General features: G+C 42.9%; 6 protein-coding genes across 8 annotated transcripts; 3 read left to right on the forward strand and 3 right to left on the reverse strand.

Moving 5' to 3' along the window:
- On the reverse strand, positions 1–3161 carry LOC130687054 (scm-like with four MBT domains protein 1). The gene is made up of 4 exons (XM_057510216.2): positions 3018–3161; positions 2871–2950; positions 2661–2776; positions 1–2473 (listed from the first exon to the last, which is right to left on the reverse strand). The coding sequence occupies exons 1-4, from the start codon at positions 3031–3033 to the stop codon at positions 133–135; spliced, it is 2553 nt and encodes an 850-aa protein (XP_057366199.1). The 5' UTR covers positions 3034–3161; the 3' UTR covers positions 1–132.
- A 232-nt stretch (positions 3162–3393) lies between these two features.
- On the reverse strand, positions 3394–5575 carry LOC130687003 (ester hydrolase C11orf54 homolog). The gene is made up of 5 exons (XM_057510158.2): positions 5176–5575; positions 4331–4786; positions 4178–4217; positions 3963–4089; positions 3394–3819 (listed from the first exon to the last, which is right to left on the reverse strand). The coding sequence occupies exons 1-5, from the start codon at positions 5357–5359 to the stop codon at positions 3646–3648; spliced, it is 981 nt and encodes a 326-aa protein (XP_057366141.1). The 5' UTR covers positions 5360–5575; the 3' UTR covers positions 3394–3645.
- Positions 5576–5771: 196 nt separating this feature from the next.
- Positions 5772–24052, reverse strand: LOC130686924 (neuropeptide CCHamide-1 receptor-like). Of its 3 annotated transcripts, none has more exons than XM_057510084.1 (10): positions 23913–24052; positions 12817–12977; positions 12670–12752; positions 12408–12606; positions 12160–12299; positions 10095–10784; positions 9150–9565; positions 8994–9075; positions 7087–7167; positions 5772–6784 (listed from the first exon to the last, which is right to left on the reverse strand). In XM_057510084.1, the coding sequence occupies exons 6-10, from the start codon at positions 10440–10442 to the stop codon at positions 6386–6388; spliced, it is 1326 nt and encodes a 441-aa protein (XP_057366067.1). In that variant the 5' UTR covers positions 10443–10784; positions 12160–12299; positions 12408–12606; positions 12670–12752; positions 12817–12977; positions 23913–24052; the 3' UTR covers positions 5772–6385. The 3 variants fall into 3 exon arrangements, with proteins under 3 accessions (XP_057366067.1, XP_057366065.1, XP_057366066.1); XM_057510082.2 differs by having other exon boundaries at positions 5772–6898; XM_057510083.2 differs by lacking the exon at positions 23913–24052 and adding an exon at positions 13095–13483 and having other exon boundaries at positions 5772–6898.
- Positions 17141–18351, forward strand: LOC130686961 (N66 matrix protein-like). Its single transcript, XM_057510120.1, has 3 exons — positions 17141–17162; positions 17238–17526; positions 17574–18351. The coding sequence occupies exons 1-3, from the start codon at positions 17141–17143 to the stop codon at positions 18349–18351; spliced, it is 1089 nt and encodes a 362-aa protein (XP_057366103.1).
- Positions 19230–19879, forward strand: LOC130686962 (uncharacterized). Its single transcript, XM_057510121.1, has 2 exons — positions 19230–19310; positions 19390–19879. The coding sequence occupies exon 2, from the start codon at positions 19397–19399 to the stop codon at positions 19877–19879; it is 483 nt and encodes a 160-aa protein (XP_057366104.1). The 5' UTR covers positions 19230–19310; positions 19390–19396.
- LOC130686921 (sucrase-isomaltase, intestinal-like) lies at positions 21043–25473 on the forward strand. The gene is made up of 18 exons (XM_057510078.2): positions 21043–21350; positions 21661–21764; positions 21821–21985; positions 22062–22225; positions 22298–22346; positions 22417–22539; positions 22615–22711; positions 22770–23008; positions 23091–23351; positions 23408–23524; positions 23597–23690; positions 23747–23888; positions 23955–24091; positions 24169–24469; positions 24526–24667; positions 24742–24863; positions 24929–25067; positions 25146–25473. Exons 1-18 carry the CDS (start codon positions 21188–21190, stop codon positions 25383–25385), a joined length of 2799 nt encoding a protein of 932 aa, XP_057366061.1. The 5' UTR covers positions 21043–21187; the 3' UTR covers positions 25386–25473.
- Positions 25474–25714: the final 241 nt, after the last annotated feature.

Consider the following 25714-nt stretch of genomic DNA (forward strand, 5'->3'; position numbering starts at 1 on the left):
TGAAAAATGAAAAAAATCTTTTGTAATGTCGGATGGGCGGAGTTTCGATATGTCATCGTAAAAAAAAAAAAAAAAAAGAAAGAAAAAAAAAAAAAAAACAAAACAAATCGTGAGGTCCGGCTCACCAATCTTTTAGGAAGCTCGCTGGGCCGTCTTGGGAGCAGGTGATTTGGCCACGTCGTTACTGGCGCCAGCGTCGATGGCAGTCAACGTCTTTGACGTAGGAGACGTAGTCGCTGAGTAGGTCAGTCGAAGACAACCGATAAGATGGCACAGCCTCAGGGCCAGCTCCCAATTGAGCGTCACATAGTCCATGATGTCGGCCGGCTGCAGTAAAAGAAGTGACGGGCCGTCCACTTCGTATTGCAGGAGGCGATCGGCTAATGGTCGACAATCGGTCGATTGGAGAAAGCGCCAAACGTCGCCAGGCCGCCAGCGATCCGGCGGCGGATCGGCAAGATCCAACCGGCGAAAGGCTGGGAAATTCATCGCAGGGAAAGGCTTCTCGCCGACGGCTGCAACAGCACTTTGCGGCGGATGTGAAACTTGGCTCGGCCGACGATCTTCATCCGCAATGATGTGATCCGAGCTGGCCAACGGAACGGGATTCTTCCTCGGCCGTCCGCGCCTCTTCTTGGCCGCCGGTTCTTCCGAATCGCCGCTTTGTTGCGGTTGCTGTTGTTGCGACGCATCGCCGGCCGCGTCAGAGTCTTCCTCGTCGCTGTGTTCGCCCGATTCGATGGCCGCCAGCGACGCCGGGCCGGATTTGTTGGATCCGCCGTGTTGCTGAAGCTCGGCGCCGCCCACCGGATCCAAGCCGGGCAGGCTCTTGAGAATATCGACAAAACGTCTATGGCGCCAGTTGGGGGCCTTCTTCTTGTGCTGCCATACCGTTTTCGCCAGGATGCAGCATCGATGCGGACAAGGATCGCCAACGAGTTCCGGAGCAAACAAATAAGGACAGCACTGAAGCTTGTCGCAGACCCAGCGGCAATAATTCGGGACGTCGGCGGCTGTTGAAGCCATCGGGACCGTCCCGCGATATGTAGTTTGTCTATACTTGGCTTTCAGCGGCTCCAGTTGCGTTCCAGGTGGAAGCGGATCACCCGGTTCACCTTGTAATTGCTTCAGTACGCTTCCCGGCTTGTAAGCGCCGTTGAGTAACAGCGACAAGACTTCTTTCATCATCAAACTGATGGGGCCGGGACCGACGCTGCGCGGAAGAGCCGCAACCCGGATGCGACTCAGTAATGGCCCGGAGAAACAGCGGAAATTGAAGTAGATTTTCGGACACCAATACGAGATTCCGGGCAACGCCGCAGTTCCAGGGGCACTAGTTTCTGACGGTTCCGGAATCTGTTCAGTTGCATTTGGCTCGGGGCCTTTCTCTTCCACTTCCATTGGGTTTCCTTCGGAAGGGATTGGCGGCTGTTCTGACGATGATGAAGGAACGACGGGCGGAGCCCGCAACGGCCAACTATTGTCATCACACCAGCCAATTGGAAACAAATCTTGGCTGGAGACGGGCGCTAGAAATTCCGTCGGATGGCCGTCATCGGATACGGGTTTCTCCAGGCGGATGCGGAGGAGCGTAGCTGATCGTTCAACGTTTGTCACAACACCCACACATACTTCCGCTGGTTTCCATGGGTTGGCCGCCTCCAAGGCCATGCCACGTGTGAAACCAGATTCATTTTCGACGTCATTCGACGGGCAGGAATCGTCTGCCTCTGGCCGGAAAACGGTAAAGCAGACGAAGTGAAATGGCGCTTCCGTTCCTTGGGTATTCGACTCGAGCTCGAAACGGATCACCACTCGTTGAGGATCTACCACTTCAATGACTGTTGCTGGTCGCAGTGCGAGAGGATTGGATGGATCTAGAGCTTCGATACGATCGCCAACGCTGCAACCGTGAACCGGAACTTCTTGTTCGAATTGCCATTGTTTCCCACTCATCGTGCGAAATTCAGATGACATAGTAGCTAAGCTGTCGTCTTGAAACAGAGAACGGATTTTCATTGGGGGACTGTAATTCCATGAAGTTGATTGCGAAACGGCCCATCCTTGCCAATGTAATCGTGGAGATAGGCAAAACAACCATTCGTGATGTACACCGTCTTCGTTATTATCGACCGGAATGCTGGTTGGGAGGGAGTACTTGAGCAACAACCTGCCGCCAACGTTGCGCACTATGGTGGCTGGCCAAACAGTACGGGGTTCGTGTAAGTCTTCCACTTCCAGTATCATGCCAGGCTTCATTTGCTGAGCCGGGCTGAGCAAAGATGCTTCACAGTCGACGGCTTTGTGCTCCTCTAGCAGAGAGGTAATAGCTCCTGATCTCAGTGGTTTCAGATCGGCTGGCGGTTCTAACGGCCATCCTCGACTGCTGCTGTAGCCCACAGGGTGGATTTCCACTGACGAAGGATCAGTCCATATTTCATGGGTAGGGTCTTCTCTCCCAACATGCTTTAATCTGAACAACGTAAACATGACTCTACTGCATCACTTTGATTGATTTTTAGCTCACGTAAAGTGACAGCTTTTTATGGTTAATGATGCAGGAAGAGAGCTTAGAACCTCGAATCAATCCAAAATACCACAAACATGCACAACAATTAGGTAGCCCACGCTATGAAAAAGTGTGTTTGACAACGACTTACCGAAGAAATGGACCACATTTCAAGGTAACATTGGCGAGCCAGAATCTTGGGCGTTGACTAGTCTGAACCTCCACCATCATTCCCTCCTCAAGTAGACTTTGCTGGCATTTGTCAATCTAGACAATTATAGGATTTAAATCTTAGTTTAACAAGTTACAACTTTTACAATTATTCGGTAAGAGAATGAAACAAAGTGGGAGATCAACTCACATGATGGAACGCAAAATTTGGCGCCGATTCAAGCTCCTTGCTTTCTAGATACCGGTCCCAATCGAATTTATCCTTAGTATCTACGTCACAGAACATGAAACTATTCAGCATCGCAAAGCGAAAATAGCTAAAAAGTTTAATATTTACCAGGCAAGACATGCATGATTACAAAATTCAGCTGGCCATAAAGCGAGACAGATTTCAAAATTAATTATATATTCAAGCCAAAAGTTTCTCCCACAACACACAGCCAAACAGAAGATCGTTTTTCATATATCGTCTGCGTGACGTTGCCAAATCTGGAAATTAATTTCTTCATCATGCGGTTTTCTCTTTGAATTTTCCTTTCTTTTGATCGAATCGACGATTTCTATTGGAATTTTTATGCATGCCAATCACCTAAATAAGGCATTAGAAATTTTCTAGCCTTAGGAACAAAATGTTTTGAAATTACGCATACTACCATGCGAGAAGAGCAGAAATAATTGACACATACGCACGAAAAGAAATCGCAAATATGGTCTTTTGTTCTTTACATATATATATTTTTCCAATCCATCATAGTTTTCCTTAGAAAACACATTATTACATTATTACTTTCCCCTTTATTGCAATGCCTCAGAGGACAAAAGAAAGGCGATCGCTAATTGTATCCAAGGACGAACATACCATTTCGATTCTTGTACGAAAAAAACAACGTGTTACGGCCATCTGCGTTTCACTAGCTTTGTCTTAAGGCCGACAACGTCGTTATACAAATCCGAATAGCCTGATATCAATCACGACCAACGTGGTGGGTCTCTGACGGCCGATCAATGCGGAAGAGGCGCTCAGCGGGCGTAAAGTAACCCTCGTATACGACCTGTTCGGGAGTGACGTCTTCGTGGTAGTGGCCGCCTTCTCCGTGAGTAGAAAAGCAATGAGTGTGCTCGACTCGTAAATCCATTCCCTGTGGAAAATCCAACAGCAGAGAATTTAATAATAAACTTAAATCAAAAGGCGTCAAGAGTAGCGAGATATACTCTAACAAGAATCGGCCAACTAGAAAACCCTTTGCCCCTCTTAACTTGGCAACCCGTTTCGAATGCTTACGGGGTCGTGAGAGATGAAAACGCTAAGGTTAATCAATGGCCCAGTGGCGTTATAGAAGTGAAGCCAGTTGTTCACATCGGCATCCGTCTGCAACGGACACGGCGAGAAGTCGGGCATGATGTGTAACCTGTTTGGCACGCCATAATCAATGGGCTTTTGTAGACGATGCTCTATGCATACAAATTGACATAACTTTTGACTGCTATATATACTACCTGGCTTGGCCATTTTCCAACATGAATACGCCCCCAATACCTGCATTCGAAGATTTAGAGACGATTTTTATAAGCAAGGCTGTACTATCATGGAACAACAAAAAAAAAAAAAAAAAAAAAAAACATAAAATAAAATAAGAAATCTTTTCTAACCGACTGGTTTATCGCCGTAATGCTGTGCAACAGTGTTTCGCATGCACGTAACGAAGTTGTTCGACCCGGTGCGTTTTTGGCAACGAATTCGAAGGACGGGCGTATTGGGTAGTCCGCGGGAGATCAACAGGTTGTTGAGGAGCGAGCAACGAGTTTGTTCGGGCGGTAAAACATGCAGCATTCGATGGCCAGCTGGATCAACCGTGGCTAATCGCGTACCGTTGACGATGTTATTTTTTCCTTCATCGAGAGTTAACGACAGATTAGTCATCATTTCGCAATTGGTATTAAGATGTTGCCAAGGCCCGGCTCCCGCTCCAATCATCAGAATCGTGCCACCCTTAACGTTCATTAGGCCCGGCAAATCGGCAAGATCGTAGGTACGATCACGTTGAGCTGTCGGTACCAAGTAAGGAACGCCTCCCAAATCGACCAAACATGGCTCGCCACCTAAACCTAGATTGGGGAAACAAAGATCGAATCAGACGTGCAATCGATAATGTTGCCAACCTTTGGCCACACTGAGTCAAGCACATGACTGAGGATGGGAAAGTTTGCGAGCTCCATATGTTTTTATCAATTCAACGAATTGTTATTAGTGTGGTGCGTTAGGTAAAAACGGGCGATCATTGACAAATGAACAATAGAACAATCAGAAAGCATTATGAGAGTGGAATCAATTTGATTCACTCGTTGCCAAATGGCAATTTGCTGAGCCTATGTACCTGCCTGATAACGAAGAGATGTTAAAGCATTTTAATCAAATGGCATGGCATTGTTTTCTGGAAGTTGAAGCATTTAATAAACTGTTTAATAAACGTCAGATCTTGCACACATTCTATTACCAGGTGCAGCCAGGTGGAAAGGTGGTGAGCTCAAATCTGGGCAGTCGACTACTTCTACTGTCACGTGGACGAAATGTGATTCGAGGCCTTGGCGAAGAACATCGGCCAGTTCACTTAGAGGTGGCACGTGCAGCTGGCGATTTTCCAAAGGCCAACACTTTTTGTCCATGTCGTCATCGCCCATTTTTCTCGCCGAATTCGATGATCGATTGGATTGGGGTTGAACGCAGTACGCAATACAACACACACAAAACTCTGGCAAACTAAACAACGATAAAAAAAAGATAGTGCCAAGTTAGGCAGACGTTTCGAATGGATTCAATCCACGACAGGCTATTGCTTCACTAGTGATAAATGTCACAAAAATCCCTTTGTGATCGGCCTTTGTCGTCTGCGTCACATGCCATCACCGTATGGCATGCATATCTCTTAAAACCTGGGGGAAAAACCAAAGATACCAGTTATCAACAGCAACCAACGTCTCCCTCTATCTGTTTGTTGAGAAAGCTTTCTTCAAAACAAAAAGAAAAGCCAAAAAACTATTGATTTATTTTGATATTTTATAATATAAACCTGCTTCAAGAAATAAGAAGCTCAAGTGTTTATGTAGACGTCGTGGCCGCGTTCTACCGTTTATTTGTTATTGTCTCTTTCGTTAGGTGTATGGGGGTTGTTACAACAATAACAATAGGAAAGAAAAATCAAAAGGGGTCGCACTGGTGAAGAACGAACTCGAATACACAATTGAAAATCTAAATAAAAACATTACTGTCTGCTCTTGATCGAAACACTAACACAGAACCCGACAAATTTGTGTGGTTCTTAACCACAGAGAGATGCTCCAAGGGAGTGGAGTGGTGACAGCTCAGGAGGTTATACAGCAAGCAGAAACCAATAAACAAAAAAGATTCAAGGATCAAACAGAAAATATTACACAGGTCCTGTTCTAGATCAATGTGATGAAAGTTCAGAATTCGATTTTAAAAGATTAAAAGAGATAAACAAACAAAAATATTAATAATCTGCAGCTCGCCCGTGACAACATTACACGTTTATGTGAGGAAGCATTCCGTCAACCAATGGAAAAGAAATTGTGTGATGGGACCTGTGTGAAATGTGTACGACAAACATCATACAAATTGCAAAGGCGCCAAATTTGATTCCCTCCTCCAAAAAAAAAAATGCATTCAGATCTATCGGATTCCGTAAATCAACAACTAGATTGTGTGCGCACTGCCGTTGGCTGATGGAGTTGACGTTGCAACTCGTTGAGCGGATAATCGCCATCGACATTTTTTAGATTTTCAGCCTGCGGATGTCGACGGCTGACTGATGTGAGCATAGTATTTTGTCGCCGACTACTCGAGTGACGAGTGAAGGCTGTAGGATCGTCCGTTACAGCCGTAGCGCCGGCACGGCTGTAGCTAGCCGCGTTGCCCGCGCACATCGAGCCACCGCAATAGCTGGCTGGGCCCGAGTGGTTGCCGGCCTGATCTGCCCCGCAACAGCAGAGTAATCGGTTGAAATGTTTGCGGAAGCTCGTGCTAACGCAGTAGAGCGCGATGGGATTGATGCACGAATTCGTGTACGCCAGGACAAATCCGAATATCTTTAATGCGTGCCAAAAAGCGTTGTACTCAGCCTCCGAGTTCGGGTTGAAGTAGAACCACATGAAGTAGACGTGAATCGGCAAGAAACAGACGGCAAACAGAACGACAAAAGACTAGAACAGCAAACCGGAATTCCCCGTCCATGTCGACCGTAGCAAATGAACGAAAAAAAAAAGCAAAGCAAAAAAACAAACGAGTACAGAAATAAGTATGGAAGGGAATTGCTGTAAAAAATAATGACGTAATCGACGTGTATATAACACACACGCAAGACTGAAGGCAAGTGTTGAAAGATACTTACCAGCACCATCTTTGCGAGTTTGCGACGTGCTCGATTCTGATTCGGCTGCTGTTGTGGCTGGAGTAAAACGGTTGGCTCAGACTGTGCCTCAGCGTCACATCAACCAATTAGCAGAACGGAGGCAAAGAAACAAGATTAAAAAAAAAAAAAACAGTTATATAAGACGAATAGAGTGATGCGTCATTTACAATAGCAAAATATAAGTTTTGAAATAGTACGAAACTCTTGTCTTGAAATCGTGAAGAATATTACAGCGGATGCGTCGTTAATGCTATTCCGGGAAAAAAGGGTTCATATTAAGAACATTTTCCTAGGAGCAATGAAACGATGCGTGAAACGACTTAGCAAGTAAGTTGTAGACACACAGACAGAGAAAAATCTAAGTCTATGTATACGTAAGCTTCATAACGAGTTTGACGAAGCGGATTGCTGAGGCCGGCAACTTTGAAAACAGGCCCCGATTGCAAGTGATGGGCTTTTGGCGCAACTGTCATCTCGCATCTCAAGATTTGAACAGATGGAGACAAAGTGAAGAATATGATCTTGCCAGCGTTGATGATTAAAGTTCTATTGTAAAGGTTAGCGAGGCCTATAGTGCTTTAAATGTTCGCTTCGTTTCATTGCTGCCGCGAAATGGGCTGTTGAGTCCTCATGGCCAAAACCAACTTACTACAGTTGTTAAAAAAGAAAAAGTTTACAGAGTTTGGCACCTTTAAACAAGACGCTACATAAAACATTCAGCTGTTGAGGACTCGATTTATCTACAGCTTCTCCTCCGATGTATTTTGGTTCCAACCTTTTTTTTTTATTGGAGAAAGGGACGGAAAAGAAGAAAAATGTCGACCATATGGTACCGTACGGTTCGATCCGGCTTGTCCGCCCTAGCGTATTCACGTCCTACCATCACATTTGTAAAAGAAGAAGAAAGAAAAAAAAAAAAAAAAAAAAATAACCCAAAGAGAGTGGATTGCAACCCGTCCGTTAAGGGCCGAAAAAGAAAATACGACAGAGGCTTTACAGTGGCGTTACTTGAATTTACTGCAAGTCTTTCACGCAACAACTGCATCTTTTAAAAAGGAGGGGAGTAACGCAAGGCGTTAAAAGCCTCGCAGATGCAACACCCAATTCAAAGTTATTAGGTTTGGTTGTGAGTGTCACCTCAGATTTCTTTCCCACCTTTTGTTTAGACCATTCGGGCCGTAGAAGAAGATGAATGAGCGCAGTAGGTGAGAGATATATGCCATGTACAAGACCCGTCTAACTTGTAAATATACTCATTTTTTTTCTCAAAAACATGAAAGATAATGAAGGGGGGCCCGTTTCGGGAAAATCCCTGACTCGTATTGCTTTAGGCTAAGTTACCTCCCGCATCAAGTTTTCTTGAGTAAAACGTACACGTCTATCATCGCCTTTGCTATTCGCCTATTTTCAGATGAGAGATCTTTTCAAACAACTCGCCCCCTGGACTTCAAAAGGAGTTTCCTCGTACGGCTTTTACATTCGCTGGAGATGGACGCTCTTCTTTTGTGTTCCAGAGTCTTTCCGACGCTTTTTTTTTCAAAGGCAAGCAAAACGGGGCATTTCGTAATCACGCGACGCTTAGGGGGCATCGTTGGTTTGTTCGTACGCCAGGTACAATAGTCCATCTCAAGCTTACAATAGCCCTACGTCCGGGGAGTTCGACGGACAATTGGGACACGTCCCGGGTTTCTTATATCCCCCCTCCATTTTTATTTTATATGATAAAATTCATGTTATACACACCACTGTGTGCGTAGTAGATATGAAAGCCTTTATCAACTGCAAAGAGCTACATATGAATTATTCAGAGCCAAATGCAAACATTTGGGCCGTCTGTCTCTAAATCATTTTTGACATGACAAATATGACTTAATGCTTTAATGCACCTGATTAGATGAAGAGGCTTCTGTCTGGTATCGATGACGCGCAGATGTTGTCAACATGGCCTGGCCTGGGATATTTTGAACGCTGCCAAAATAAAAGCAAACACAAAGTTTCGTTAAGTTGAACCTCTCAAAAAAAAATGGATGAGATCAATCTACCTGCGCAGGAGATGGTGGGCCATGATTGCGTAGAACGTGCCTATAGTGATGAGGGGTAGGAAATAATGAAGAAGAAAGCGGAGGAGGATGACCATTCTCGGATAGTCTGGTCCGAATTCTTGGGGGAAAGGATAGCAAATGTGAATTTCCCTATGGGTGGGGCCAATCATTGTTCCATTAGCATCGACTTCCCGCTCCGAGTCCGGAATGCGCTCGCCGGGATGCTTGAGCAAATGCGAGAAGAAGACGGCCGGCAGTGCGAGCACCAACGACGCCAGCCAGATGACCGCGAGACAAACGATGACCAATTTGGACCTGGGGCCACTGACAAACGACTGGACGGGTCGTACAATCGCCGTGTACCGATCGAAGCTGAGCGCCGTCAGCGTGAAAACGGAAACGCCTACTGACGTATCCTACACTCACGCATTCGAAAAAGAAAAATATGTCGTTAAAAAACAAACAAACAGACGCCACATACTTTGGAATTTATTGACTCCCTTCCAAGAACTCTGGATTTTCCATTTATCTTGAAAACAGTCCCAGAAATAAGAAAAAAAAAAAAAAAAAATTAAATAAACTGCGACTAAATCTTCCGTGTCGAACGCGGACTTCTAGGTCCCCGGGAAAAAGAAACAAACTATTTCTGATTATGTACAGCCATGGGTTGGTATTATTTACGATGATGTTGTGCCTATATCCATCGTTGGAGACACACCAACACAGCAGCAATAACCACTGAAAAGACTTAGACTATAAAAGACTCTTAGTTATGAGTCGTTTTCATGGCTTTGTGTGTGCGATATGCAACAGCAACAAACCAGGTGGTACATAATCGTTTCTCTTTTTTTTTTTTTTGTGAGTGTCTCTGAACGACTGAACATCGGCATAACATTAACAAAGAAAAAGGTTGGCTCCTGCCTTGGGATTATATTTAGTTCTTACCTTGGCAAATTCAGAGGCTTTACAGACAAACTCGCCGTAGGGCCAAGAGTCGAGCGTGTAAATGGTGGAAGTGAAGGGGACGGTGCAGATGAGAATGAGGAGGTCGCCGACGGCCAAGTTAAAGATGAACGTGTTGGGCACGCTGCGCATCGATTTGTGGCGACACAGGACGTATATGAGGCTGCCATTGCCGATGACACCCACTAAGAAGATGATACCGAACACTACGGGCACGATGTACGTCTCGAGTCGTTCACTGTACGCCACATAACCATCGCTGAGTTCATCGTCTTCGTCCATCGCCGACCAATGCGAATCGTTGGCGACATCGTCGGGCATCATTGACATGGCGACCTTTTTATACACGAACTCTATGCTTTTCTGATTGCATTCACAATTTTTCGTGAAAAGTTTCAAATGTAAACGACGAGTGATGTCGGACAATATCTTGAATTAGTAAACCCCTTTTTTTTTATCCCGACGTATTGTTGATGCTAGTCGAATTCTGAAAGTTTTTACATGTTCTTTTTTTTTTTTTTAAATTGGAGTTGAAGGACGTGCTACGGCAACGGTATTGTATGCTTGTCCGTCACGTGCTGTTCACAAGCAATCTATTAACGAGACGACTGCCATCTCCGACATGAAGCTTTTTTTTTTTTGGCTGGCTTGACGGCCAAAGCAATCGGTATCCTATAATTTAGAAAAGAATATAAATACATTACATTAGACGAGAGAAAAGAAAAGACCTCGCTCGTAAAATAGATGCGATCGCGGTCGTAAATAAATAGAAAAAGAAAAACAGATACGGTCGTCGTCATTTCTCTTTCTCCAATTTTCTTATTAATATACATTTTTTTTTTGGGTGGGGAGGGGATTTGAATATAGGATGAAATCAAAATGGCGTGCGATGTTGACTAATTTTTTTCTTCTTCTTTCACTCCGGGGGAGATAACCTTTAATTTGTCTTTCCAGTTCGTCGAATGCTATAGAAGATGGCTTCCAAAATGATGTAAAAATTTTCACATCATTGACAAGGCAAAACTAATGGAAAATAACGGGGAATTGCCAATGACTCGTTTTGAAAAATGCAAAGCAGAACTATGAAAGAAAGGGGGGGGGGGATGATTTGAGTGCAAGCGCATATCTATTATTACGACCTGGATCGTTCACCACAGACGCGCACGTCACAAGCGAAGTTAAACTAACGTCGGTTTCCCTTCCCTCCTGTTTATGTTTTCTGTATAATATCCGCGTTCTGAATCACTGATTTTCAATTTCAAATTCAGGGGGATATCCAACAACGAACGACGTGTTTGTAAGGCAGACTGCCAATCATTTCAGGTCATTCATTAAATATGCGATTTTTCAATGCACGTTCCCCTCCAATCTTCCTGACCTGGTACGCAATTACCCTTTGGTATTTTTACCCGCCATTAAATGGAATGGCACAATGCAAGATAAATGTCACGAAAAAAAGAAACATCAAAAGAGCTTTTTAATGTGGCCATTACACTTGAATTGCTACCCCGGTGCGATTATTCTTCTGTTAAGCTGGATTAGCCAGGCAAAATCATGATTAGTGTGGAGGACGTCAACTTGGAAAGAAATAAAGCTGTCAGTGCGTACTTTTAACTCGGCTAGGAGTCACCACACAACAAAGTGAATTTAAAACCCTGAAGCAAAATCATTTACAAAAAACCATTGTTAATTGTGCCTTTTATATTAAAAGCAACGTTGTTCTCTTCGCTATTAATCACGTCGGGGCGGTTTTGAAATTTCTAAGGCAATTTCCTTCCCGTTCGAAAAGAATAGAAACGATCAGACGAGGACGAATGGAAGCAAGACTGAACTTGGCTAGATAACAACCAACGATGAACAAAAATCAATTCATTTTCGCAATTTAATTCGACCACGTATCGGGTTATCCCCGTGAATCCCTCCCGACGTTAAAAAATTCCTGTTCTTACAGACCCTATATTTCACTTTGTGCGACATAAATCGCAACGCCGACGACAAGGACAAATAACAGCAATTAAAAATAGAAAGGAATGACAAAAAGACTTACCAATGAAAAAAGGAAGATCCTCCGGCAGCTGACGGATGCTCTCGGCCCCCGTCTACTAAACGTCCAATTTCCAGCAACAGTCGTTTGTAACAAACGAAAGAAAAAAACAAAAATGTTTGACCGGCTCCCGTGACGACAATCTAATAAATAGACGATGCGAAGAGAGAAGATGGAGAAAGAACTCAGAAAACAAAGGACTAAATTGGCTGTCTAGTGTTCCAAAAAAAAAAAAAAAAAAAAAAACTGACCGTGGAAGATGTAGCCCAAGAGACTATGGCTGCACATCCATTGGATACGAAAGACGGCCAGACACTGAATGCTGTGGGAATCGGCGTCGTGTTTGTTCGGCGTCTCTCTTTCCAACATCGGACAGTCTCACTCCGGCATGTCTAGTGGAATCTAGCGGCTGCGTCTGCGTCATCTAATCCTGCAGTGGCTGTGCGTGCACTAGACTTCCAACACGTAATTGACATTAAAGACGCTACTGGTTCGTTTATTCCTCGCATTTACCATCAGTCAAGTTGAAGCCGCGCGGTTATCCGCATTCTTTTCGTTCTTAACGATCTTTCGAATAAATTCTCCAACCCGCATACCTGAAAATTCATAACAAAAATCAATCATTGAAATTGATAACGGCAGTTGAACGTCGCAAAATACCCTGATCATCCTTTATAACCTTTCCATATAAGGATCCGGTCGGTAGTTGATGCAGATGGGGAATGAATAACATCGATGACAAATCTGGAATTCCAAAGGCTGGAGTCACGTGATTTCACATCAATCGCCTTTTCAACAGTTCCAATCCGAAGGGGGACGACCTGGACAGAAAAACCAACATGTAGTTAAGTTATGTACATATTTAAAATAAATAAATAAATAAATAAAAATTGGACAGTTGTATCTCTTTCCAAGTGAGAAAAAAAAGAGGAACTAACCCATACAAACAAGACATACGGTGGAGCAGACGCACAGTACATATCTCAACTCTATGGCACACACGCAACTTGATTGCGCGTTGCTGGATACATTACGGATGCGTCGCACATGTTGGCCGTGTCGTTTTTCTTTTTTTGGCTGAAGGGCGAAACGAAGGGAAGTGTATGCGTAAAGACTAAACACACCAACCCGAACACCCAGCGCAACTATAGATCCTGTCCGTCCGTGACACTTTTGTTTGCTTAGGTGACAACCCAGCGCTCTTTTTTTTTCATTTATCGCTACAAAATAGTACGACTTGTGTATTACATAAAAATATTTAGATCTATGCCGGACGTCAGCTGAGTTATAATTTATTGAATAGTCGGCAATCGAGTGGGACGAAACAGATGCCGATCGGTATCATCTGAAATAGTCTATTAAAGAGAAACAGAGTCAGTTTTGAAAAGGTGTCTCTCTGCGGCTTCGTCTGGAATGAGACGGCCGAAATTTTATCCCTTAGTGAAAGAGAAGACGCTGTCGAGATAAGACAGGACAACCTTCACGATACGATGTTCGTAACTGCTGAATACGCGCGAGATGGGAGGAGATAAGGTGGGATTTATTCAACAATGTCTTTAAGCGGACAGAGTGAAGTGGCTTACGAATTATTTGTATAATGCAGGGTACAAAAGGCAAATGGGGGAACATCGGTAGAGGTAATGTCAATCTTGCTCAGCAGATTTCACAATTAGACTACAGTCAATAAGACAAATATCACGAGATAAAAATCAAACCAATGAAATGTTACCAATAAAAAATATATGGTGCGTGTCGCTTGTCACGGAAGAGAGGCACTTAGATATAGTCACGAAACAAAGGCATGGCCCACTATTGCAACATAAAAAAAGTTTTGGAAAATGCCAAGGATCATTTACTTTAAATCTTATCAGTTGAATTTAGAAAATGCCCTTCATACAGAGCCGAGCATTGTTTTTTGAAACTGCATTTGCACAAAACCTTGGGAGCGCGTGGAGCCTGTATCCGAGTGATAGAAATGAGTTTGACTGATTTGTATGCAGATGAGGCTGTTCATGCGTCACAAAGTCCCATTTGGTCTAAAACCTCGTACTAATCCCGCCGTACAATTCTAGTCTTTCAACTTCTTGATTGGTAGGATCCCCTCCCGAGGAGGGACTTTATGCCCGTCTTTGGCATTACAGAAACAAAAGATGGACTCTTGGTTATACGAAATGCTGCGAAAACATCTGCACGTGCTCAAACAATGACCGTCATCCTCAGCAAACTCGGCGGTTAATTCCAAATCGGTCAAGGCAGACATTGCGCTATGTGTGTAAAGACAAATTAATATCGGTCAGTGGCCACACACTACGCGTCCAATTTCTTTTGCGATTAATAACGGTTATGTCTAAAACAATTCGCGAGGCCCTCTCCCTCGATTAAGATTTTTGCTTACCGGACCGCCAATATTAGTATGCCCGTCAATGACTATCTCTGCCTGCCGATGACGTATTTAATCGCAGAACGAAACGTCCATTGTCTAATTTTGACAGCCAAACAAGGAAAAACGTATTGCCTCGGTGGCATTACAACGCACTACTGTCAAATTTCTGACATGAGTTATTTTGCTGACACAAGACTTTGAGGAAAATTTGAAATTCAAACTGAATTTTGGACTACAGGGAAAATGGTGTTAAAGCAAATAAGGCAGGAGTTCCCGATCGTTCTTAACTTAACGAGCACTTCAAACAAAAAAAAAACATCCTGGACTGATGATTGGCAACTGATTAAAGTCCGAGTGCACGGCGCCATTTTTTTCCAACGAGAAACAACTCCGTGTTTTGATTTGCATTAAACGACTTCGACATTCGATCAACCTATTGCATTTTTTTTACTGCTTTTAAACTGTTTGGAGGTCGCCACCAGACGTCCATAAAAACTGCGTCAACTCCGTACCATAAAATCCATCGCTCCAACTTTCTGTTTTTTTTAACAATGAGCAACATCTTGTATGTATGTAAACGACGTCGCTCTTAGATATGCAGATATTGACTATACTGTACGGTTGTAATAACACAGTCTATGTTTGCGTACGGCCTATTTCGTGCAGCTGGGTTTCTAAGGTCGTAAATTGTATCACTGAGAGAACATGACCGGCATATTCAAGACGTTGACGAAGAGTGCGGATTACTAGTACCACGTGATCCGATGACTCACGGTAATCCACGGCCATATCTTTGCGCACTTGGGCATAAGACTTGGCTTCGCCTCAATAGATTCTTTCATGTTCTTACTGGATTACGAGTGGCGGAATAGATTAGATGGCATAACCTCCCCCTACATGTAGAGTTCATTAAGCGACATGAAAACTAAAATCACAATAGATTAATGTAATTGCCTCTACGGATTTCGTCTCGCATAATGACAATCGAATGAGCTCTGACAAATTTAGGTGCCGCAAAAAAAGGGGAGAGAAATCAGTAGATAAAGAACGAAAATCGTTGTAACCTTCGCGATCAGACTTTGGACTTCTTGTTATTGTGAAATACGTTTACTCATCAGCGTCACTAGTTGTTTCGAAATCTCTAGTTTACGGTATACCGATCGACTAAGCTGATTGACTTTTGAACAGAGTCAAGGTGTGTTAGCAAACAACTTAAACATTACCACATCTCCCGGATAGGCAATTTTGTACTTAAATAAAAAACTGACGTCAATGCTAATAATATTAGTCAAAAGCGGTTTGATAGATGAAAACTTAATCAAAATGATGAAGATTTAAAAAAATTGATCTTTAAACAATGAGAAACAATTTCTATACGAAATCCTGTCAATGCTTTACGCGCTGCGTCGAGTAAGGAATGCCACTTGAATCGATTACGACATCGGCCCGAAAAGCCACCGTCATTTTTGAGATAAAGAAATGAAAAAAAAATAAAAAAAATTTTAAAAATGCAGTGTTTAAAGCAAATATGACAATGCGGCGTCAGAAGGGGAAAAATAATGAAACTTTTGCCACGCTCGTTCGCTAGGCACGGCAGACGTTATCCAGTTATCTATGTTTGAACGTTAAAAATAGTGGCATGAGAAGCTCACCAGATTTTACGTATCAGATGTATGATGCTAATGTTACGATATATTGACATTCAAGGATTCTTATTGGATGCAAGTTGTAATTTTTTTAGAGGGTTTTTGTATTCCCCAAACCCGGTTTGCAATAAGAGGAAAAGCGCTTTATAAACATCGTTTTGAAGGTGACGCATAAAAATCAGGACTATGTTAAAATGGTAACCATTTAGCGATCATTTACTGTTTTCCTGCCATGATCCACGATGTAATGGCCACATGTAATTTTTTACGGAAGTTAATATTCGAGGAAACAATCAAATTTAAGGAATGATAGTAATTCAACTAAAACGCATCACTCGGCAACAGCCTCGATTTTTTCTGGACTTTGTTATAAAAATATCAAGATCGACGCGCGCGCTTCTTCAGAAATCATTAGATTGATTTAATGGGTAATCGAACGCTAGAAAAGCCGTTGCGGTTACAGCATTCAGTGTCACAGCTGCTCAGCTAGCTGTCACACTATCAGTAAATAGAATTGGATTGCACAAGCAAAGGAGGCTGGAAATTTCAAGTAGAAAACAAGTAAATGAAAACCCATTGATAAAAACGTAGAATGCGAGATTTACGCAAAGCGTACACATTGCAATGTACGGAGTTTTTACAATTCAAAATTTTGAATAATCACACCTTTCAACTGATTGAAAATAACAATCTTCAAAGAATTAGCGGACATCCGATGTTACGGCGTAACTTTGCAGCACATAAAAACAACTAATTTTTGGGGTCGGGCTTGTCATTTGCCTATATTCTTGTTCAAAAAATGAAAATCTAGCACAAGTTTGTCGCAGTACAAAATGAAGGGAGAACAATAAGCTGTTTTATCAGGCTTTAGCCGATGCCAATGTGAAGTAGGGCAGGGTTGAACTGATAAGAATACAAAAGTATATGGTATAAAAAGGTCATTTTGTCTAAACGAATGCGCTATTCGAAGCTTGTTGGTGAGTATCTGACGTGGTCTACCTACTCTAGCAGTCTTTTTACTGTAAAATTCATTTTGATTAACTGACTTTAAGTTACTTGTGCCATGGGTTTCGTCAGTTGGTTAAAAGGTCTCGAATTATGGGCTAAGATTCTTTTGGGCGTGTTCACCGTTGGTGTTGTCGTTACGGTCATCACAGTACCAATTGTTGTGACGGCGAATAATAACACAACTACAGCGTCACCCACGACAACTACACCGTCACCCACGACAACTAAACCAATTACCACGACAACTACACCAACTACCACGACAACTACACCAACTACCACGACAACTACACCAACTACCACGACAACTACACCGACTACCACGACAACTACGCCGACTACCACGACAACTACGCCGACTACAACAACCCCTTCTTCAGGTTCAACGGATTTAACGTCAACGGCAGCGCCGCCAACGGAATCAACAGCAGCGCCGCCAACGGAATCAACGGCAGCGCCGCCAACGGAATCAACGGCGGCACCGCCAACCGAGTCAACGGCAGCGCCGCCAACAGAATCAACGGCAGCACCGCCAACGGAATCAACGGCGGCACCGCCAACCGAGTCAACGGCGGCACCGCCAACCGAGTCAACGGCAGCACCGCCAACGGAGTCAACGGCAGCGCCGCCAACCGAGTCAACGGCAGCACCACCAACCGAGTCCACGGCAGCACCGCCAACGGAGTCAACGGCGGCACCGCCAACGGAATCAACGGCGGCACCGCCAACCGAGTCAACGGCAGCACCGCCAACCGAGTCAACGGCAGCACCGCCAACCGAGTCAACGGCAGCACCGCCAACCGAGTCAACGGCGGCACCGCCAACGGAATCAACGGCGGCACCGCCAACCGAGTCAACGGCAGCACCGCCAACCGAGTCAACGGCAGCACCGCCAACGGAATCAACGGCAGCACCGCCAACGGAATCAACGGCGGCACCGCCAACCGAGTCAACGGCAGCACCGCCAACCGAGTCAACGGCGGCACCGCCAACGGAATCAACGGCAGCACCGCCAACGGAATCAACGGCGGCACCGCCAACCGAGTCAACGGCGGCACCGCCAACCGAGTCAACGGCGGCACAACCAACGGAATCAACGGCTGCAACAACACAGCTTCTACAATTCAAACTGCTAGACGAAGGATCGTTGTCGAATGAAATTATATGGAAAGCCCTCAAAACTGCCAAACAAAGAGATTAAACTAGAATAAAAAAAGCGATGCGTTTTTGTTTGTTTTCTTTCAAAATGCTTGATCACTGAATGGAATTCCGGGGACAGTGCTGCAGTTTTATAGAATATGTGAAGCTTCCAATTGTTATTAATTTCCTAAATCAACATTCGTTATGTTTTAATGCTCTACAAACGCAACAAAAAATAAATAAATTTGGTGATGCATAAAACCGTGAATCATTTTTTATTACCGCCAATATAAAAAATATTTCAGACCAATCTGACGACGTGAAACTCGAAAAGTTTAGTAGGCCCATCAACGTATCTTTACCCGATATTAACCACTTAGTGCAAGATAAAAAAAAAAAAAAAGTGAAAAGAAAAACCAACAAAAAAGAAACTTCAAATAATAATGTCCTCGATCCCAATAGATTAAGGCATTCGCGCTAAACAAAGAAGACGGCTAACTAAGGTTATGCCACTTAGAACGGTTATCAGTTTTTCATCAGCATTTTGCTCTGCCTTTCAAGAACGGGTAAAACATACCTGTTAAACTGTTCTAAATGCCCGCCAAACGAAACACCTCGGGAAAAAACGGGGCGTGGTTTGTCCTTCACTTAAAGCAAAAAAAAATTTTTAAGGAAAAGATGAAATAATCCCCGGGCCCCCAAAACTGATTTTGGAGTTTTAAATGGCGTGAGGCTATGCAATAGCTTTATTTGTTTTGTGAATCATCCGACAAATGCCCAAAAGCTCGAAAACGATACGACTCGTTCACGCAACAAATAACATTGGCCCATCTGGTGAAAATGCCAAAATAATGCCATACGGATAAAACGTCAATCACCAGAAGGTGACTAAAACAGTCCGCAGATAAAAATGGCATAAAAGAAGTCATTAGCCTAAAGAGGTGCATCATTTCAAAATCTATTTTCCGTTGGGTTAGGTGAGTCTCAATCTCTTGTAAAAACGAATCTGGATAAGCTTTCACCCAAAATAACCAAACGTTTTGCATCGACTTTCAGTTCAACCATGGGTTTCGTCAAATGGCTCAAGGACCTCGAATTGTGGGCAAAGATACTACTGGGCTTGCTGGTAGTTGGCGTCGTCGTTACTGTCATCACCGTCCCAATCGTCGTGACTAATAACAACAAAGATTCGTCTAATAACACGGAACCCGTTATTACCACGACGATCGAACCGCTAACTGATTCTACCACCGTAACCGATTTAATGTCATCGACGGATTCTACAACAGATAGCGCGACATCAACTGATCTCACAACAGATCCGGCGTCATCTACAACGGATTCTTCAACAGAATCATCGAGCACGTCCCTCTCTACTACAGATGATACAACGGTCTCTGTTATGACAACAGAAGATACGTCAACTACATCGGAAACGAACGGCGAAACGCTAGAGAAGCTCTTCAGAATTGCTAATAAATTCAACAGGAAGGGAATGGAGATGCCATCAGATTACCAGGAGAAGCAATTAATTCGTCCCGGATAATTCCATTGCCTAATCTGTGTTTTTAAAATTCGATTCGATTAATAGAACGTAAGTTTTCAGGTTCAAATAAAATGGAATTGGATGTCGCAATGTCATCTACATTTCGTACGTCACGTCAACAATAAAGTGTCTTTTGGGGAATGTTATCATTTAATAGTTCAATTCAAGTAGATGGGAGTGTGCAGTAGGCTTCGATTGCCTCGTGAATTGTTGCATAGAAATTTATTTTGATCAAGGGGCGCAATTAGGAGCTATTGCTTTGATTAAGGGTATTACGGATGCTAACACTGCCATTTGCAAAATCAAAGTTTAATTCACGTTCTCCGCAGAACATCTTACAAGGCCCATCTAACAGCGATGGATGTCGGGGCAAGGCCTTTCACGAATCTCTATTCAAGTGAAATGCAACAGGCAGCAGTCACGCATAATCAAATCAAAATATAAAAAAGTCAGATTTTTTTCAAACACAAGTAAAACGGGAAAGTTCCAAGTGGAAATGAGCTTTCCATACGCAACAATGGTTTAATCGTTTTAAAATCACACTGGATCTAATTTTTCGTGGCAGGCGACGAAGTGGCCATATGCCACCAAAACCAAACGACACGCACGTTTTTCTTCCCCTGCCTAACCGAGAATGACTAATGATAATATACCTGATTACCAATAGGAAAGGTTCCTATTGCTCAACAAAATGAATGGAGTATTACACATGGCAAAGGGCGACGAAAAAGAATGACGTACCAATAGATTATTTCTTTAAAATCAACAAGGCAAGATAAAAAAAGCAAGTTGCTATTAGATTGTCCTCGCAATCAACCTGGTTTGATAGTTATCTCAAAGCCCTGACTCATCGATCCGCCCTTAAGCTTCTGAACAGTCCCTGAGATTCAAACAGCATCACACAGTTCGTTAAGCAGTTGGACATCATTAATAAAAAACAACAACATACTCTAAGCTTAATGTCTAAAAAATTTTATCGTTCCATACAGTCACAAACGGCTTTGACCACTGTCAATCAAACCGAGTGCCATATTTGCTTTGAACGAGATAAAACAACTGTCACTTGCTTTCAAACAAAACACAATTTTTTTATCTTTAGGATAGCAAGCTGGCCCCAATGGAATATGTTCAATATCGAACTCAATTGCCTGTCAAAAGTAAAAGAAAACAAGCACCAGTGTCGAACAGCAGCTTGGTGTCGGCTGTATCGAATTTTGACACACTAAAAACAGTGTCCAGTTTTATTCAATTAAAGTATTTTTGTTTTGTTTTGTTCTCCGAGAAACATAAGAAAAGGATACAGAAGCAATGGCGCCATCAGCATCAACCAAGAAGAAACGAGCCATCTTTATTGGGATTGGTGTCACGCTGATGCTAGTTGTCATCATCGTTCCCATTTCAATTGAACTGTCGCAAGAGAAGAATGCGGCTCGATCGACATTCAACAATCGCATTGAATGTTTCCCTTTCAGTAAGTAATATAAATCAATTCACCTGAATCGTTGAAATCCCTATTCAAAAAATTGTTGGGTTGTCGTGACTTGCTTTAGTCGCTGTATTTCAAAAGATTGCGTAACTGAATTTAACCTTTCATCCCTATGACTATGGACCATGGCATATGTAACATTGGTCTAAAATCGGACCTGACGGCTTTTGTATAGATAATTTCGTGTCTACTTCTGATAAAAAATGAAGTAAAAATGGCCGAGTGAAAAAAAATATGATTTTCAATCATTCGAATTTTGGTTTCTAATATTCAATTTAAAAAAAAACTAATTTAGAAAACATGACGTCGGACACGTGCACGGAGGCCGGTTGCCTTTGGGAAGTGGTTAGCGGACAACCATCCTGTTTTCTTCCGGATTCCAGCGTCTACGGTTACGAGGTTTGAAAATCGACGTTGATTGAATGGGACTTTGATTAATTATTCTGATTTTTCAGGTCAATGGACCCATAACCAATATTCCCAATAACAAAGGATTCAGCGTCGAGTTGCGACGGCGTCGGTCAGCTGACGGTACACCGCTGTTTTCACTCTACGGGAACGATGTAGATGAAATCACTTTCGAAGTCAATTATCATACGGATAATTCACTTGGAATGGCGGTATGACTAAGAAAAACGAATGCAAAACTACCAGATTTCCCACTTTAATCCTTCCCCCTATTTTTTCCCAACATAGTTTTATCCTAAAGGAGCGAATCTAGATCAACTCCGACCGCCCGTTGCAATTACGATACCCTCAGCTACGATAAGTGACCAACGCTACGAAGCCAAACTTGTCAACACCGGCATCGGAGAACCATTCGACTTCCAAATCATCCGCAAAAGCTCCGGAATTGTTATGTAAATCAACGCAAAGAAACAAAAAAACGGTGTGACTTTTAATTACATCAATTCTTTTGATTACTCGAACAGCTTCGATACTTCGATGGGCGGCCTGACAGTGTCCAAACAATTTCTTATGGTACATTACTCAAGAGTTAAAGTTAATATCAAAAACGATTTCATTAAAAACAGAACATTACTCATTTTAGATCAGCACGACGTTGCCGTCCAAATATCTTTACGGATTTGGTGAAAATACTCACGACACGTTCCTTCACGATATGAACTACAGGATGTGGCCTATTTTCACACGTGATATCTCGCCAATTGATGTGAGATTTTTATCAGATCAAAAAGAAAAGATTTTTTTTTAACCCACATTTTAATTTCTACCCAATGCTCTGCAGGAAGACGTCAATCTCTACGGCGCCCATCCCTTTTACATGGTGTGCGAAAATGATGGAGCTTCCCACGGAGTTTTCTTTTACAACAGCCACTCTATCGGTACATGTGCTAACGCTTAAGAGTCTTCCAATAAATCATAACTCGCATTTCATTTCAGATGTAACTACGATGCCCAATCCTGGTCTCACGTTGCGCACCATCGGTGGCATGTTGGAGTTCTTCGTTTTCCTCGGACCCGAGCCAGAATCCGTTGTGAAACAGTACAGCGACGTCATCGGACGCACTTTCATGCCTCCTTACTTCGCACTCGGCTTCCAACTCAGCCGTTGGGGATACAAAAATACTGAAGAGATTCAACAAGTCATTGACCGTACTCGAGCGGTGCAAATCCCACATGTAAAAAAACACCATCAAGATAAAATTCAAAATCGCCCTCTACGTTTTTAACTGAAAAAATTTTTCAAATTGCCTATCGTAGGATATTCAATATGCAGATATCGACTACATGAATGGACAGAGAGATTTCACCATCGACCCGATCAATTTTGGGGGTCTACCTACACTGGTAGACGACGTGAAAAAAGATGGACTGAGATTTGTTATCATCTTGGACCCGGCCATTGCTAACGATTACGTGACTTACGAGCGAGGCGTGGCATTATCGGTTTATGCGGAGTGGGCAAATGAGACTCTCAAACCGGAAGACCAACCCACCGAAAATAACATCATCATCGGAAACGTATAAGATAAATTGAATCACTAAGGAATTTTGAATCACGTTATTTTCGGTTATAGGTTTGGCCGGACAACAAAACTGCATTTCCAGATTTTTTCAGAGGTTCTACCAAACAATGGTGGACAGAAGAAATTCGGCTTTTCTACGAACGCCTTAAGTTTGATGCTTTATGGATCGTATGAAATTCAAAATTCACAAAATGAAAGATCCAAAAAATGAGAAAAAATTTTTTTTCGTTCATTTTACAGGACATGAACGAAGTCGCTAATTTTGACACCAACCAGTACAGCGATAAATTGTACTGCCCGCCAAACCAATGGGACGACCCACCTTACGAAACCAGTACGGTACTCACAATCAATTTTTAAAAAATCAATATTGACCTGTTGAATCAATAGTGGCTGCCCACACTGGACCAACTAACAGACTCTCGGACAAAACCATTTGCATGGTGGCCAAATTCGGAGAGAAAACCGACGAACGACTTAACTACGAAGTTCACAATTTGTACGGCTATTCGCAAGCAATCGCCACCCAAGAGTAAGTGAAAAACTAGCACAGTACCTTTCTTTTTAAAGGTGATTACAGTCGCCTTCTCAACTCCAGGGCAGTGCGGCAAGTCTTAACTGGAAAGCGATCCATGATTCTTTCACGCTCCACATTCGCCGGAAGCGGTAAATATACCGGTCATTGGCTGGGCGATAATTTCTCAAACTGGAAAAATATGGCCGACTCCATCATCGGTAATTTTGCCACCTAAATAAAAAAAGAAATAAATGTTAATAATGCAATTTCAATCATTTGGAATCGATAAATTTAGGCATGATGGAATTCAACATGTTTGGGATCCCCTATATCGGAGCTGATATTTGCGGATTCGTTTTAAATACGACGGAAGAACTGTGCGAACGGTGGATGGAAATCGGCGCCTTCTATCCGTTTTCCAGAAACCATAACGTCAAAGACGCTATAGATCAGGATCCTGGCGTATGGCCAGACACGGTGGCTGCATCCGGCCGTAAAGCTCTCAACATCCGCTATCGTCTCCTGCCCTACCTGTACACCCTTTTCTACGACAGTCACACAACGGGATCCACCGTCGTCCGACCTCTCTATCACGAGTGAGTTATTACCTTATCGTTTGATAAGGCAATTATTAAAATTAATTTATATCCAGGTTTCCCGAAGATCGAAAAGCTCGTTTAGTAGACAAGCAATTCATGTGGGGATCGGCGCTCTTAATTTCACCTGTGCTCCAAGAGGGTAAAATCTCTGTCGACGTCTACTTCCCCGAAGACGTCTGGTATGACTACTACACCGTAAGTGGAATAAGCGCTGATAAATGTTTGATAAAATAAAAAATATGATAAAATTCGTGCGATTTCGAAAATAGGGAAGTCGAGTAACTGTTCTTGGAAGCACAACCCTCTTTGCCCCTAGGGATCACATTAATTTGCATTTGCGCGGTGGCTATATATTACCAGCCCAGAAACCCGATCTTAACACAATGCTCAGGTTTTGTTCATTTCAAAATGTGGCTAATGCTTAATACTAACATTTTTTTGTATCCCCCCTTTTAGCCGGCAAAACAATTTTGAACTGCTGGTGGCACTAAACGATCAAAATTCAGCCAGCGGCAAAATGTTCTGGGATGACGGAGAAAGCGCCAACACGATTGAAGACGGCCTCTATCAGATCAACAAATTCGAGCTTAGCAATGTAATTGAACGAAGCGTTTTTTTTTTAAATCAAATTGAATCAATTTCGTTAGACTAAAACGATTGTTTTTTTCGTTAGAACGTTTTGACGATCACGGTGGAAAAGGAAACCGGTTCCAGCTGGCCGGGTATCGTTCAAAAGCTGGACATAATCGAATTCATGGGTTGGCCAAGCGCACCGTTGAAAATTACGGTGCAAAGCAATGGAGCTGATGACATCGTCGATTCAGATAAATACTTTTATGTAGCCGAGACAAAGAGGCTTACGCTGCTGTATGAGTTCGCCATGAATCAAACTTATACTGCCAAATTTGAATAGGTGATCTCGCCAACTGTTTGCTGTTGCAAAACCAATAAGCACGACATTCACGATTATTTGGTTGTTACATTAAAAAAAATGAACGAAATATTCGGTCTTATTGTTTAAAAACTCTGTTAAGAATTTACGGGCATAAACAACAGCCTTTATTCATGGATCTTTAATTCAAGGCAAGTGAAGGAAGCTTGTTTCCAAAGCAATAACAATAATCATCAAATTCGGGACTGTGACGAATGGTTTTTATCTTTAAAGATCAACAGCGATGCAACTAGTAAATAACGTGTCACAAATAACGGACGCTTAAGCACGTCATTCAGATTGAACATCGT

This window comes from Daphnia carinata, chromosome 2 (assembly GCF_022539665.2).
Source record: "Daphnia carinata strain CSIRO-1 chromosome 2, CSIRO_AGI_Dcar_HiC_V3, whole genome shotgun sequence".
NCBI lineage: Eukaryota > Metazoa > Arthropoda > Branchiopoda > Diplostraca > Daphniidae > Daphnia > Daphnia carinata.

What these genes read in the sequence shown, in the direction of transcription:
- LOC130687054 (XM_057510216.2), bottom strand. An exon ending in CAAATTTTGCGTTCCATCAT is followed by an intron (nt 2,777 to 2,870) that starts GTGAGTTGATCT and finishes ATAATTGTCTAG; the next exon opens with ATTGACAAATGCCAGCAAAG. An exon ending in AAATGTGGTCCATTTCTTCG is followed by an intron (nt 2,474 to 2,660) that starts GTAAGTCGTTGT and finishes TACGTTGTTCAG; the next exon opens with ATTAAAGCATGTTGGGAGAG.
- LOC130686961 (XM_057510120.1), top strand. Translation starts at nt 17,141, where the DNA reads ATGCGCTATTCGAAGCTTGTTG. An exon ending in GCGCTATTCGAAGCTTGTTG is followed by an intron (nt 17,163 to 17,237) that starts GTGAGTATCTGA and finishes ACTGACTTTAAG; the next exon opens with TTACTTGTGCCATGGGTTTC. An exon ending in CCGACTACCACGACAACTAC is followed by an intron (nt 17,527 to 17,573) that starts GCCGACTACCAC and finishes CCCCTTCTTCAG; the next exon opens with GTTCAACGGATTTAACGTCA.
- LOC130686924 (XM_057510082.2), bottom strand. Translation starts at nt 10,442, where the DNA reads ATGTCAATGATGCCCGACGATGTCGCCAACGATTCGCATTGGTCGGCG. An exon ending in AAGCCTCTGAATTTGCCAAG is followed by an intron (nt 9,566 to 10,094) that starts GTAAGAACTAAA and finishes GCGTGAGTGTAG; the next exon opens with GATACGTCAGTAGGCGTTTC. An exon ending in AAGCCTCTTCATCTAATCAG is followed by an intron (nt 7,168 to 8,993) that starts GTGCATTAAAGC and finishes GCTGAGGCACAG; the next exon opens with TCTGAGCCAACCGTTTTACT.
- LOC130686962 (XM_057510121.1), top strand. Translation starts at nt 19,397, where the DNA reads ATGGGTTTCGTCAAATGGCTCAAGGACCTCGAATTGTGGGCAAAGATA.
- LOC130687003 (XM_057510158.2), bottom strand. Translation starts at nt 5,359, where the DNA reads ATGGGCGATGACGACATGGACAAAAAGTGTTGGCCTTTGGAAAATCGC. An exon ending in TTTCCACCTGGCTGCACCTG is followed by an intron (nt 4,787 to 5,175) that starts GTAATAGAATGT and finishes TCCCCAATCTAG; the next exon opens with GTTTAGGTGGCGAGCCATGT. An exon ending in TTACGGCGATAAACCAGTCG is followed by an intron (nt 4,218 to 4,330) that starts GTTAGAAAAGAT and finishes CTTCGAATGCAG; the next exon opens with GTATTGGGGGCGTATTCATG.
- LOC130686921 (XM_057510078.2), top strand. Translation starts at nt 21,188, where the DNA reads ATGGCGCCATCAGCATCAACCAAGAAGAAACGAGCCATCTTTATTGGG. An exon ending in CGACCCACCTTACGAAACCA is followed by an intron (nt 23,691 to 23,746) that starts GTACGGTACTCA and finishes TTGAATCAATAG; the next exon opens with TGGCTGCCCACACTGGACCA. An exon ending in TCTGGTATGACTACTACACC is followed by an intron (nt 24,668 to 24,741) that starts GTAAGTGGAATA and finishes TTTCGAAAATAG; the next exon opens with GGAAGTCGAGTAACTGTTCT.